This window comes from Ambystoma mexicanum, chromosome 11, assembly GCF_040938575.1.
Source record: "Ambystoma mexicanum isolate Mex_15411 chromosome 11, UKY_AmexF1_1, whole genome shotgun sequence".
In the NCBI taxonomy this organism is placed as follows: Eukaryota; Metazoa; Chordata; class Amphibia; order Caudata; family Ambystomatidae; genus Ambystoma; species Ambystoma mexicanum.
Window position 1 is genome coordinate 309,478,163 of NC_090934.1, and position 15,935 is coordinate 309,494,097.

The 15,935-nt window shown below is 42.5% G+C and overlaps 1 protein-coding gene across 1 annotated transcript in view; it reads right to left on the reverse strand.

Annotated features, from left to right (window-relative positions):
• The window catches only part of SNRNP40 (small nuclear ribonucleoprotein U5 subunit 40), a 175,020-nt gene that overhangs the window by 150,980 nt on the left and 8,105 nt on the right, over positions 1-15,935 (reverse strand). The window contains exon 2 of the mRNA XM_069623040.1: positions 11,383-11,512. Coding sequence (XP_069479141.1) covers positions 11,383-11,512 — 130 coding nt within the window. The remainder of the gene's footprint in view (positions 1-11,382; positions 11,513-15,935) is intronic.

The following is a 15,935-nucleotide window of genomic DNA, read 5'->3' on the forward strand; positions in this document are numbered from 1 at the left end:
TCAGATTTTTCGGTAGCGCCCTCCATCTTGGATTCGCGGACGTCCCCGGACAGCGCGGTGAAACTTTGTTCAAAATGTGTATTTTGTAGAGTGTGTTGGTGTGTAGGAGTGTTTGGGTAGGGTGGGAGTGTATGAGATAGGATGAAAGTTGTGTTTTTTATTTGTTAGACGTTCTTTTTGTGTTCGATTTGTTTGCGGCCATCACGGGTGTTATGAAATATTCTAAATAAACTGACTAGGGGGTGTTCTAAGGAGTCAATATGTGTCCGTTTTGTTTGCAAGCAAAGTGAAACTGTTCTAAGAACACTCGCGGTGTCCGGGGAGTGTTCGTAGGGGTGTCCTGAGGACGCTGTCCGTATTGTTCTTTGTCAAGTTGAATGTGTCCTAAGAACACTCGCGGTGTCCTGAAATGTTCGCAAATAAACAAGATGGTGGTGTTCTGAAGACGCTTCTAAGAACACTCCCGGTGTCTGGGGAGTGTTTGTAGGGGGTGTCCTGCGGACGCTGTCCTTATTGTTCTTTGTTAAGTTGAATGTGTCCTAAGAACACTTGCGGTGTCCTGAAATGTTCGCAAATAAACAAGATGGTGGTGTTCTGAAGACGCTTCTAAGAACACTCCCGGTGTCCTGGAATGTTCGTAGGGGGTGTCCTTAGGACGCTGTCCGTATTGTTCGGTGGCAAGTTCAAAGTGTTCTAAGAACACTCACATTGTTCGCGGACATTAAAAGTTTCCCATAGATCATAGTTGAAATGTTTGACTCTATGGATGTGATATGCTGCGGTGGTTGTTGCCAGGGCATAGAGTCTTGGGTGCATGGCCATTTGGAGCATATCACATCCATATTTGCTTATAACTTTGGGTGAAAAACAAATGTATAAGGAACAAAGGTATTCGATACAATGGATGTGATATGCTGCAATGGTTGTCCTTATTATTGTATACTTACTGTTTGGTCTAGTAATGGGAGTCCATGTTTTTCTTCTTTATTTCTGTGATAAAAGAAAATAGCATGTTAGTATTAGTATTTTGTAATGACTTGTTACAATGTATAAGCAATATACTTTTATTTTTTTTCGACCCTCATATTTAGTAGAGTACAAATCAGAGTACTGTGCAATTTGCTCAGTTTCTGTATTTGTTGCTAAAATCATTGGGTCTGTGGGAGAAAAAAAAATCCATGTTGGATTAACCCTTTTTCTGTTATGCTACAGTTTATTTGTTTGTTTTCAGTGTTCACTTGTTGTTTCTGGCTAATGCTTTATACTTTGCTTTGTTGCATTTTTTTTGGAGCAGTAACAGATTCTTCATTTGTTTTGATATTATAAAATTTTGGAGCAGTTAGATACCAATTGGCGTATTCTAACTGTATTTTTTGGCCTAATTTAGTGGTATTCATTTATCTGATTAGTTGTTGTAGAATCTTTGAGCTGTTAGATAGCTTTTGGAGTATTCTAACAGTTTATATTATTTTAACACAAATTTATTTAAAAAGGTTTAAATACAGTTTATTTATCAAATTTTGGTTTTAAGAACATCAAATAAGCGTTTGTAAGATTTGCTGGTAATCTCTGCTTTAGAGTAATGGTACTATCATTACATTCAAACCATCCACATTTCTTTTTTATATATGCAGAGTAGTGCCCTGAATTGGTTGTGGCTCCTGCGTGGTAGATTATACCTATTGTTGTGAAGGTTTTCTTACCAAGTGATATTTGACCATGTGTGAATCCAGTCAGCTTGCAGTTGTTTTTGGTACCATCTGCATTGTAACGTAGAAGCATTAGTATTACGTATTTACTATGTGTTTGTATTACTAACGTGGAGCGATTATCTGAATTGCAGGTAGAGCATAATGTACCATGGTTTGCATTTTGTACAAGTTGCTGAAATGGAATGGATTCACAATTTGGTACTGATATATATATATGAAGCGTTCATTGGGGATTTCTTCTTGTGTCACATTGTTGCAGAGAATGCATGTATGTTTCCACATGTATGAAATCTGAAAGATTTCATTTATAGGTATGTTTTTGTTTTCCAGTACATTAGAAATTCTTGTGGATCTTCCTGTGAGATAGTGAATTTCACCATTCCAGCACAGTAGTCCAATTGTCGTCTTATTCCAAAAACACTATATGTGTTGTCAGGATTGTTAGCAGTGCACGATGGCGCGAGTTATGCTTGCTTATGTTACCATAACTGCCGATTTTCAGGGGTTTTTCGGTTTTACTTTGAGCCATAACGTCCCTTTAACAAAGTTTTTTCACTGAATTTCATAGGTTTTTAGTAGCGCAACTTAACCACGATATCCCCGACTTCATATACATGTAACATAGAACATACTAACCCCCTCGTAGTGATTTTCATGTCCGCGGACTACCGTCATGTCCGCGGACACATCGAAAATCTGAGCGTGGTGAATGTAAATTTAAATAGTGTGCCCCATTTCCCCTTTGAAGTTGGTGCTGAAAAGCAGTTTTTTTTTTTTTTTACAGATGCCTGTTATTTTGTATTTTTTTCTTACTCCTAAAATCTTCACATACCCTTCTCCAAAGCAACCTTTACATTCCAAAATAGAAAGGCATTTCCCGTAAAAGAAAGAAATGCCATCTTCTTTAAAATTAACAGCATTACTGGCATCAATATTCTCATTGTTACAGAAGAACATACCAGCTCTAAGCATGAAGGCACACATGCCTCGGTTGATGACACACCTAGCAATATTTTGCTGAGGACAAAAAAACTGAACTATTGTCCCATATTGCCCTAGGTAGTAATCCAGAAAAAATTACTTTTGCATTTGGAAGGATCTTCATTACTGCTTGAACCAAGCGTTCCAAATCAGCCAACAAAGTAGGGGCACCGACGGTGCCCAAATGGAAAGCACCATAGTGCAAAACTACCACATGCGGACTCTTCATCGTGGCCATATCCTCACAAACGTATACAATTCCCTGTACATTGCAATCAGGCACACTGCTCCACACCACCTCCACTCCTTTCACATCAAAGTTCTTTGCAACATGCCTGCATTCAGCGTACTGCTGTACACCATGCACAAACTTATCTCCGTGCACCAACACCCTGACTTTTTCCACTTCTGCCATCTTCACCACACAGTCTCTTTCAACACAAATCCACAACCTTGACATCTGATTGGCTGATCCGTACAGTCTTCTTTCCATGTTGGATTTCCTGGAAAAACCCAGATGTAGCACGCCCTGTCCACGAACAGCCGCGGTGTCCGCGGACGGCGTCCACTTTACTCTCTGTGCCATTCCCTCATTGCATACAGCTAAGCAATCACACAATACGAATAACGTCCTCAGAACAACCCCATTTTGTGAATTTTCGAACATTTCAGGACAATTATTATTTCATTATTCAACATATTAACATTACAAATATTATACTTTCATCTTGTACTCTGCACACAATGCTATGTTTCTCCATTAGTAGCTCAGTATACTAGATAGAATCCCATAATACAATGCTATTTATATCAATGCATCGTTCAAAGCACTAATAACGGTATGATATTTATTGCAATATCCTTGACACTTTTTTCGCAACATTATAATAAAAATCCCTAATACACAAATTCCATGAAAAGTACATACACACGTGATGTCATCAGTGATTTCATCAATGACATTTGCGATGTCATCTTTGATGTCCTGGGTGTTAGTCTTAGCAGTGCACTGTGGTGGCGCCAGTTATTTTTCAAAGCTTACCATAACTTGCGATTTTCAGGGGTCTTTCGGCTGTACTTAGAACCATAACGTCCTTTAAACAAACTTTTTTTAATATCACGCAAACAATATACAAACATGGCGTGCAAAAACCAACTTCTACAGATGGCTTTACACAGAATGTTGCAAAGTAAGAATTTATGTTCGTTCACAGTGAAGGTCAGCTGCTTCCATTTTTTTCTCGGGCCCCGGAGAGGCTCACGAAGCGGCCTATAAGGTTGTATTGTGTTTTGACCTCGACAGACAGAGATTGTGATGAAAGACTTCTCTTGAAGGAGTGTTGCTAAAAAGTAAGAGAAGATAGATGAAATTTCTGAAACGAAACCACTTTTATATATTATATCACCATGTGAAAGATCGTTGGCACATGCAGAGTCGTATTTTGGGACTGCACCACTCGTAGACAATGGAAATTGCAATTGTACTGTAAGTAACCCTTTAGATTGTATACCAAATATAATTACAATAGCGTAGCATTAAAGACCGCTCGTTCAACTTGTTCGTTGAAAGTGGCATAATGTTTTCTACCGCGCACTATCACCGCCAAATTGATCCCCTGTCGTTTAGAGGGCTCTGAAAAAGGCTGACGACACAGGGTGGGTTAATAGAAATAATTTAACCCGTCTATAGGCGGTCAAGCGCTCTACTCGCTGTGCCACTTCACTGTAGCCTGTCACAGGCTAACGCAAGTTTGAATCCCGGCAAGGGCAAACTCAGCCTTTCATCATTCCGTGGTCGATAAATGAGCACCACACACCGTGGTTAATAATAAGCACCGCTTAGATACCTCACGGTTCTTAGCGCTAAATGAATGGGAAAATATTATTATTTTATTATTAACATACTCTGTTGCACTATCTTCGATAGCAAATAGTTTCACGCCCTAATAAATAAAATGATGATTTTTAATGAAGATCGGCTGGTGAGACTAATTTATGTTTTTTAAAACAGGTAGGTGGCTCCATTTTGCCTATGTCACGATTTACAGACTCCAGCGGATGGGGTCTTCAACTGCCAGGTGCAGGTCCAAATATGCAACTTCATGACCCTCACCATTTTATGGGACAATCGCCAAGGACCAATATGCCCTTACGCAGTACTAGCGGCTACAAACAACATACCAACCAATAGGTTGGTCTAATGGCTCGTTGTTGGAGCAACCTTCCGATTATCAGAGCAACCATTTACTGCTTTTATCATAAACCAACAGCCTATCTACCGCAAAGGAACAAGGCGTGGCTCCAAATAAACTTTTGCTGATCGACAGCAGAGACAATAGCAAATCGCTGAATATTCACTAAACATCTCATGTGAAATAAATGTACTTTACCAAATGTACAATCCTGCTGTTTACTTTTAAACCACAGTTTCATATTCCGAATTGTGGCGCACTGAGTTGTAAGCCGATCTAACACCCTCTGTACCGCACAGGAACATCGCGTGCCTCAACATGAACTTTTGCGGATCGACAACAAAGACAAATGCAAATTGCTGAATATTCTCTAAACATTTGATGTCAAATAAATGTACTTTACAACATTTACAATCTTGCTGTTTGCTTTTAAATCACTGTTTCATATTCCGAATTGTGGCGCGCTGTGTTGTGACATAATGTGTGTTGTCTTCCGGGATCTGTGTAAAGTCGCGTAGGACTGGAGACGACTGGGCGCGTTTGATTACGCACCCTGTAACGTCACGGAGAGAGGCGGGGAATATGAATGATTTGATAATATCAGGCTTAGGGGCGGGAGATATGATTTAGTGTCACAAAAGCAAGTCAGCCAGGTCAATAGCGCCAGTCATAGTCATAGTCATAATGTCGGCGCACACCAGCCGGATTTATCGTTTTAGTGGACAAAAAGTCGGTTGACGCCCCTAGGAAATTGTACTATTAGCGGACAAAAGGAGTGGTCTTAAAACACTTTCACCCTAACAACGAACAATAAAAACAACGTTCTCAGAACACCCCCATTTTGTGTAATTGCAACCATTTCGGGACACTGCGAGTGTTCTTAGAACACATTCAACTAGACAGATTACAATACGGACAGCATCCTGAGGACACCCCCAGTTTGTGTATTTACAAACAATTAAGTACACCGCGAGTGTTCATAGCTCATTTTTACCTTCCTTGCGAACAAAAATGACACATACTCCGTCCTCTAAACACCCCACCATTTAGTTTATTTACAAAATGTCAGAACAGCCGTGTACTCCGCGGACAAATCGAACGCAACAAAAATGTCTAGCACATAAAAAAACAAAACATTGAACCTATCTCATACTCCCCCACCCTCCCCAAATACTCTTACACACCAACACACGGCACTAAATACAATTTTTTATCCACGTTTCACTGCACTGTACGCGGTCGACTGCGAATACAAGATGGTGGGCGCCACAGAAAATCTGACGCGCTCCACGCCCCTCGCCGTCCAATCAGCGAACACGTCGCATGTCTGCGAACATGACGCAAGGCCATGGGCCAATCGGGGTGCTGTCCGCGGAGCTAACAGGGAAGTCCGTCCGCGAAACGAACACAGATATCACAAATTTTTTTGCCTTACATTTTGGTCATTTTTAAAAAAAACGACTTGATAGATTTACACCAAATTTACAAAAGCACGCTTTTGGGACCAGGCCGCCACTCCTGTGGCAAATTTGTTGTAAATCCGTCCAGCGGTTCGGGCTGTATCCGTGCGCAAAGTTTTTTCCCATTCAGTCTATGGGGGGAAAAAAAAAAGTTTTGGGACCCCCCCTATAACTTTCCCCCCCTGGACGAATCCTCACCAAACTTTGCAAAAAAATTCAGGGTGACCCAACTACTTTTTTTGCAAAGTTTGGTGAGGATCCGTCCAGGGAGAGCGAAGTTATAAGCCGCCCAAAAAGTGCTCTTCCTATGGAAACAGCAACTTAACCATAACTACATGGCCACTACCGTGGCTATATATATATATATATATATATATATATATATATATAATATATATATATATATTCGGTCAATTGTGAAAAGGTCAATTGTGACCCTTTAAATTCGGTCAATTGTTCATTCGAACAATTGTAAACGAACAATTTGGGTAATACCATAAAAATGGGTGCATTTCTAAAAGGTTATGGGTGCTGTGCACTCTCTTGGACATGTGGAGAGTCATAGAAACGGGAGAGTTCAAATCAAAAGTCTGGCTGAAATAAAGAAAAAAAGTCTACAAAATAAATTATTGATAATTTCCTGGCAGATTTTCTTTTTAGGCTAAACCAAAAGGATATTTTTTAAATAACAGAGAGATCCTGTACTAAGCGCAAAAAAGTACAAATAACCTGTACTTCAGGATGGTGATAACTCAGGCTGGTCTACAATTACACTTCAGCTCACTGTAGCTTAGAAAATTAGAAATATCCATTTGCACATCAGTCCTGTCCGCCGGAAAATCCCAGCACTGAAATTCTACGAAATGCTCTTCTGAACAAAAGTACAAACAACTCCTTGCCCATGCTGCTGCCTTTTTGGACATAATCCACGAGGTGCAGCATCTCTACGGCCAGGGAGCAGAGGTTCACGGCTGCTGGAGTATTTGAAGAACAGGGATCTCAATGTCACAGATGGTACAGGTATAACTCAGAAGAGTGACTGTACACTAGCACAAACATGACAACAGGTGGTCAATCGGTGATCCCATTTATGAGGGTGTGAACAAATTGGAATATAAATGCATGCAGATTTTACAAACGTAAAATGAGCCCAGAAGTTCTGCAAACTAAATAGGAGAACTGTACAAATATAGAACATTACATGTTTACGAGGCATTGGAATGGGTTGTGGGGTCAGCAAGGGAGGATGGGGTACAGTGGGGAGGGGTGAGGCGGGAGCACCTTTTTTCGGCATTATATGGTGTTTAAGCCAAGCTTTGAATCCATACTCGGCTGGAGTGATGGGCACTGGGTTCCAATGATGTGGGAGAGTAGACAAACAGTAGCAGAGAAAATGTGCGGGGGGGGCTGCAGAGTTGAATAAAAAGGAGAAGCAGAGAGAAAAAGAGGGCGAGTATTACAGAGAAACAGTCAGCCAAGTACTGAGGAGCAAGCCCGTCGACCGCTTTGTAGACCAGGAGAAGCAACTTAGAAAGGAAGCGGTTGTGCATGGAGAGCCACTGTTACTAATCAACTTCCGGGACACCAGTCGTCCAGGGATGAATATCGGTTTCAAAACCATCAATCAACCCCACACCTCTAGTACACCAGAACGGATCCGAACAGATTGGCATACAAGTACATTATAAGACGTCCTTGTCCAATTAAACGTGGACGGAACGGCAGGCTTATCTCTGCAAGGTCGTGGATCGTTGGTTATTTGCAACACAGCGAAAATAGAATTACCCAATGATAGAAGGGACTGTCCAGATAAGGTTGTATAAAAATATTGACTTTATTATTACTACAAAAGACAGTTCTAGCACACTACAATTACAACACCCCACTGTAAAGAACAAAAAGAACAGTTTCACAAAGGAAAGGGGTGCACTCTGAATACTGAAAGGAGGGTAGATGGTAAAGTAATCAGTCTTCTATTTCAAGATCATTTGGTTTCAACAGCAATGGGTCGTAACTGTCTCCCGGGGCCTTCAGAAAAGGACCAGGGGAGCAGAAACACACAGTGTGCTTGACAGCGTTGAGGCGGTTCCAGGGCACTTTGCAGCCTGTGAGACAGTGGTGGGAGACAGCTGCGGGTAGCAGTCGGCAGACAGTTCGGTAAGCAAGGCTGGACGGACGTCTGCAACCTGTCTGGTGTGGTGGCTCAAAATCAAGAATCCTGGTCTCTGCGCAGGTTGGCGGATCTAAAATGCTCGGGCGACTGAGGCGTGACAGACAGTAAGCGGTGCAGGTGGATGCCGTTTGAGGACTCGACTGGCTCGAGATTGTCCTTAAAAAGATGGCCACTGGATGATGCTTGTGTGGCACTCCTCAGCTTCTTCGCAGGGCTGGTGTTCTTTCAAGGCGGACGGCCCAAAGCTCAGGAGTGTGTTAGCAGACAACAGCCTTGTCCTTTGTCCAGAGACACTCCTGCACTTACCAGATAGGCGGTCAGAACCTAGCAAGGCACGCTGTGGGCTGGCTGGGTACCAGTTCTGGAGCTGCTGGACGGGTCCTCCGAGTCCTGTATCTGCCTCTGTTCTCAGGGAGACGTTTATGAGAGAGATCTTGATTCCCTCTTGGAACTCCTGGCCTTCCTTCACTAGTGGAAGATGTAAGGTAGACTGTACCTTCAACTCGGGTCCAAATGTTTCCTCCTTACTCCATGTGAAGTCTTCAGATGATCTGCTAAGTAAGGGGTTCAGCCCTCTTTTAAACCCAAATGGGCCCCAGCTATTGGTGTAGGCTAAGCCCACCTTAATAATCCAATTCAGGGTCCCCACCAACAATCTTCAGTGATGCTTCGGGTGAGAACAAGGGCCCTTGGCAACAGACAGGGGAAGGATGGCAACATATACTTCTAAGTCCCATGCATCTTCCTGTCTGCTGTACATCAAAGTGTCTCCCTAATTAACCGAGCCCTATGCAGCGCTTGATCACAACATGGGCCTCCTTTGAAGTAGGGGGTTGCAGGCAGACTTTTATCTACAATTCACATACTTCCCTGATCTGAAAAAAGTGTTTCCAGACAGGCCATTCACTGCCCTTTCATACCAAGGAGGGGTGTTAGTACCAAGGTGACACATTGCATTACAAAAAATGTGTTGGTCTCTGATCTCTTGTCACTTCCTGCACCCAGGCCTTCCCTGAAACCTGCTAATTAACATTCTTCAGTATTCGCCACCACCAGCAAGGTGTAACAATGGAGATGCAAATCCATGGGGCCTTGAAGTTCTAATCAGGCAACTCACGGCCAGAGACTGTTGATGTACCCACAGCGGTCAGGTGTCAGCTACACATGACAGGGGAGGGCGGCGTTGGTAAACTGTGCCCTCCCAGAGTACATGACTATTTTTCTGCTGTGCGATGAGTGTGGAAAATATGTGCGGGAATGGCCCCACATATTTTCTAGATGTTGCTCTCCCATGACTCATTCTTTTAAATAAAATAAAATATAGCCCAGGCGAGCACACTATCCCTCGCGGATGGTCGAATTTCTTATAGCCACCCAGCCTGGTGTCAGTATGAAGAATTAGGAAGGGGGGGGGGTAGGTTGTAGAGACTTCAGGGAGCAGAGTTAAGGACTTTGTATAGGGGGGCTTGGAACGAGTGTAGAGTGGAAAGCCAAGGAGTAGGAACAAGCAGTAATTGTTTGCTGAGCATGAGGGTGGAGAAAAGTGTTTGTAGAGTGGCGAGAGAGAAATGCACACGTTTTTTCAATGTTGAGAAAGTAAATACAAGCAGCAGAAGAGCTGGTAATGATTATTTTTTTTGCCAGAGATTGCTATGCTATAAAAGAGGACCCCAAGATTGCACATAAGGAGATATAAGAGGCCAGGAGAGGGATGGCGTTGGAAGCCTTAAAATATGACTGGCAGTAGAAGCAATCCACTGACAGGTTGTAGTGAGACAGTGATCTGTTGCAAGATGGCTGAAAAGAGGGAAAAAGATAAACAGATTTGAGTGCTGTTAGCAAAGAGGCACAAGTGACAGCCTAAAGGACAAGACTACTTAGGGCATAGGCATAGAAGGTGAAGAGCAGAGGCAAAGGACTGATCCTTGGCTGATCCCCGACAGGGTTAGTAGTGGGGTCAGAGGTTTGGGAGTTGCAGGAGATTTGAAAATGAACAACCTTCCAGGTACGACACAGTCCAGGCTAGAGAAGATTGAGAAACCAAAAAGTCTTGAAGAGAAGAGTGGGCGACTGTGTCAAAAGCAGCAGAGTTCTAAAAGGAGAAACAAAGAAGAGCGTTTGGAGTGGCCATTACCAGATGGACAGTTGGCGAAATGCCCGAATGCAGTCTAGGTGAAGTGTGTACTGTGGAAGCATATTAAAGTGGGCCCTACTTAATGACCTGGCTGAAGACTAGTTTCTCTTGAACATTTGTGTAATGGCATAGGAGGGAAACCGGGTAATAGTTCACCAAGATGGTTGGGTCAGCAGAGAGTTTCTTCAAGGGGAGAAGGACACTTTACTCTTACAAATGTAAAGGGAGACCCTAATCATTTCAACATTTTTGACAAGTTTTAAAACAAAACATGTTAAAAAAATGACATGTCATGCAGTAAAACTTCAGGCAGTGGAAATCAACCTCTTTTTTTAAAAAAAACAATGTATAGTGGTATGAATACTGGTGGCTGCTCTGAACCACTCAAATTTCGAAGAACAGGAATAGAGGTGATTGGGTTGTCCCTTGTGGCATACTGCATTTTGCAATAGGGAAAAGATGAGCTGGACATGCCAGATCAAACATATGTTTGACAACAATTGGGCAAACCACTGTGCCCAAACGAACGTATGCTTACATAATGAATAGCGGTGGCCCAGGCTTCATTGCTCTGTGATCCAGCAGCATAACAGGGCAAGAGCAAGCGTCCCAATCAATGATGGTTTACAAGTTCATTTTCACAAGATTTTTCGTTGGCGTAGTATTTAAAGATTTCGCTTTCTAGGTGTAATGTAACAGAATGAGAAACTGTACATAAATACGCACTTACATATTAGTCTGTCAAATCCTGCAGATGCCAGTGTGGCTCCATTGGGATGAAATTTGCTGCAATAAACTTCTCCTTCATGTCCAGAAAGAAGCATGATTGGTGCTTGGAGGCTGGAGGTACGAGGAGGTCCCTTGAATGTAGAAAAGAAAACTGATGATATGTAACCAAGTAGTAAGGGGATGCATTTCTGTTCTCTCGCAAGTTTTCCATAAACTGAATCACACATCTGTGGGGTTAGAGCAACTGCAGAGAGTGATATGGCCTACAAACTTGCTGGGCGACTTTTGGCAGTAATCCAGTTGAGATGAAGAGAGGGACAACACAATGTTCAACTTGGTTTGCAGACATCAGTGCATTCGTAAACGAAACTATGGAGAGGCTACAAAAGGCTTCCTTTCATAACTTGAAGTAACGCTGCGCATTTCGTGTGTGAATACGAGGACCGTCTACCCACCAACAGTCCAAAAAGTGTTAACCCACCCCGTCCCAAGCTAGGGGCAGCTATTCAATTACAAGCACCATTATAGCAGCACCCAACATCATTGTTACGTCTCCCAACTGTTGTTCGGCTTTTGGGGGTATATGCCACAGCTAGCTCAATTATACAGGTCAGAGGCATCAACCCTCAATATTTTCCCTTTGTCACCACCAAACCAAATCCATTCTCATTCTGGTGTAGGGTGTATCTCTATTCCCAAAATATTACTGAGTTTGCTTATTGCCTCATTCCAGTATACATCCAATACTGGACTGAATATCCAGTACATTCTAAAGATGATTAATGCTGGGTAACTACATTCGGGCATTTCCTGCCATTTCGGTCTATTACCTTTCTATGGTATTGGGTATAACTAGGTATGTAAAGAAACAAAACCGCATCCAGAAATATTTGTACTATGCCTGGACGAAGAAAAACATGCACCTGAGACCTAGAAAATTCACTTTTTCACTTCATGAAAGATGGGTTGAAAGAGCAGAACCAGTTGCCTGGTAAAGAACCGTACTCTCCGAATGTCATAACTATGTTGCCTGCCATCAATTGGGGAAATAGCTCTATGCTTTAGTCCTACTAAACATTGCCATGGTCAGTTGCGGGCAAGTCTGCAATATCCACCGGTCCGGATATTGTTTCATATAAAAAAGGGTCCGAAATACTATAGCATATGGTAAAAGGGCTTGGTGCACCATAAAACCTCCAAGTAGCTGCCTTTGAAAAGGGTACATAGAAGTGGGATTGGGAATGCATACATACAGATACTATGGGTGGAACACGCAAGAGCTCATACTTGCCAGTTGCACGTTTTGGTCTAGTGAAAAAAATAGAAACAAATTAACTGGTGTTCAACTGCCTTTGTCGATTGACCAGGCGAGGAATGGATAAGCCTACTCAGGGGATTTTTTTGGCCAAGAAACTCAGGAAGAGCAGTCTGCAGTCACCTAACACATGGCTATTCGGTTATGTTAAATGGACTTGTAAAGCGCGCCATCATCAAAAGGTATTTTGGCACGAAGGCTCAGGCACGAGCAAAAGTTAGTATTGCCAATATACTTATATTGATCATATTTGGCAGACCAATAAAATACAATGTTTGATTCTGCCATTATCTAATTTACAGGTTGATGAGCGGTGTTTCCAGATTAGCTTTCCAAAGGCAAGGGTCGAACTTGTCGAGTGCTATTCAGCTTCTGCTTTCAGTCCACAAGAGAATGGCTACTTGGCTTGACACGAACAGCAACTACTTTTGTCAGCTCAGTCCAACTGGTGCCCTTCAATAACCCAATGTGACACTAGCTGTACGAGGCTGGAAATGTGTACAAAGGAGCTATTGGACATGTCTACAACCATTTAAAGAATACAACAAAAAAAAAGTATACATTATAGAACAGGGTGCAAATTTGCACTCGCCACCAGTCAATGAGTCCTACATGTCCATGTATAGAATGGAGGTGGCAAATAAGTAGCTTGCAAATTTTATTTTTGTACCCAGTTATACAACAAACAAAAGCTTATAGTCTGCGTTGTCAAGGGTTTTGACCCATGTTGAATCCATAGACTGGGTAGATGTGGGGATGAGCTGTCGCCCCCATTATTCTATCCCAGAACAAACTAAATCAATAGACTGGGTAGTTGTGGGGATGAGCTGTCGCTGCCCACATTCACGCCAGAATCCAGGAGAACCGCGCAGTTTGCGCACACCAAAATGGTCACCTAATCTGCCACCCACCAGTGCAAAGGAAGATGGTTCTGTTCAAAATCCATTTTTTTTATGTCATAAAGTTGCTAAAATTATGGGCACAAGACCAATCATGGGCACAAGACCACTCTAAAAGATACAACCTTCTTGTGGGGGGTTCCACATCACCAATCTACTGTAAGGATGCCATCAAAACAATGTTAAGCAAGGATCCTATACTATCAAGCAAAGACCACTCTATTGAAATGCATTAATTCAAGACAGATCCCAAAAATGGGTGCAGTACCAGCTTTGTCCACAAACTGGCGCTAGCGGTCTAAACTCTGACAGGAGAACTGCTACTTCAGAAGCTAATCAGACAGCTGGAAACTTCAAAGGCCCGCTGGTTAATTAAAACTCTTAACCACTTGCTGTTCCCAGAGACAATCTGATTGCATTAACAGGCCAAGAGGCTGGGAAACCTTCTCACCTCAGAGACCCACACAACAGCCCAGGAAATCACAGGTTCATGCTAACCAAATGCAGAGTGGCCCCCTGGCCTGCTGACCTCAGCCGACACGATAGACTCTTGCAATTGAATGGGGTATGTTGATTTTCAGTGTGGACTGTAAACAGAGCCCTGCCTGGGAGAGGAGAGACATGTGGTACTCCCAAGTTTCTGGGGGTGGACTCGGACACTTTTGTGGAATCATATTGCAGCAAATATATGTTTAAGTTAAATGCTTCTAAAATATTGTATTAAGCTCACAAAAATGTGCAATTTGGAGAACCTTAATCTAAAAAATGTACCCACAATTCAAGACTTGATTCAACTTTGTACCATGTTCTGATGCAAAACCCCGCTATTTATTGATATTACAGACACTGGGTTTATGCTAGAGACCTAGTAGATTACTGGAATGTGTGTAGAAGGAGGGTGCACACGTGTAAAATCTGGAAAGGTTTAGAGGTCGTGATCTGGATGAAAAGGGCAGAATTCTGTCACAAGTGGACACGACATCTTACAAAGACAGGGATCGGATGGTTTGGTGCTACAGAAAATATGTTAACTGGAAGTATAATATTAGAAAAATGGTACATATGTATGTATTTGGATCAGAAATAGATTTGTGTGCAATTTGACAAGGGGAGTGTCTTTCTGTAAGCCATAAAGATGACACACAACCCAGCTCCCCAATCAAGGGAGAGAGGAGGACGTGGCCAATAATAGATTGCGAGAGGCCGGCTCAGTTATGTCCATGCACACACCCACTTGTAGAACACATAAAAAGAGACTGCTGGGACAGGTAGAGACACTCAATTCCCTTTTTCTGCGGAGCATGCTGACGGACAAATTCACATCCAGAACTCCAGAGACCTAGACGGACTCCAGCTAGACAGAGACCAGAACTTAGAACTCTGACTCCACAATTTAAAGCGAAGGCTTAAACCACAAGCTGAGTTCTCTTCAGCAGGCCTCAAAACTAACCAAACTATTCAGACGGGCGAGCTGTTCTTTGCCAAGAACTTTTGCAAGAACCTGTAGCAGTATCCAGAAAGCAGTGCTGTATCCGGAACCAGAGAGAACAGCAGACCAGACTGCTGTGAGCAGAACCAGGCAGAGATCGTCCGTGGCGAGAGAACCGCCAGGAGTCCAGTCCAATCGGTTGACCCGATCCGTGACAAAGTCGCATTCCTGTCCAAAATCTAGTGTGAGTACCCAGCTAGCACTGTACCAAAACCAATCTCTTAGTTTAAAATAATCTAATCCAAACTATTTTAGCCTGTTAGAACCGCCTCCTAGAATCGTGTCATTCTGTCATCTTTAAACCTGAAAACTGTCATCTGTCATTCTGAGCTTCAAAAATTCAAATCCGAAAAACTACCTTTACTAAAATCTGCCGTATCTCCGGAACCGTTTGTGATAGAAGCTGAGATTCTAAGCTTTCCAACAAGCTCTAAACCGATTTTCTACTCCTCATACTCCCTCCGTAATTGCGCTCGATGCACGCGACTACATTTGCCGCGATTTATCATTTTGCTTAATTTCATCCACGTGTAAAAATATTTGTCCTTGCTTTCCTTTGCTGAAATTCGTTTGCAACCTGACAATTATTCATAGAGCATTGCTAAAGTGATCCTGAACTAATACGAAGTAGCTATCACCTACCCTGAACCTCCTATAGGGAATTAAAAGCATTTTCCACATATTTTTCAATTAATTGCAACCACATCAAAGTATTATTGCCTGCGTTTAAGGCTCCTACCTGTTTTCCTCTAAGCTTGCTAGGGGGGAACTGAATTATATTTGATTGCATTCCTGAGAACTGTGTGCTTTCCTCCCATCTCTTTACTTTGCATAAAGGGGGGGGGTGAATG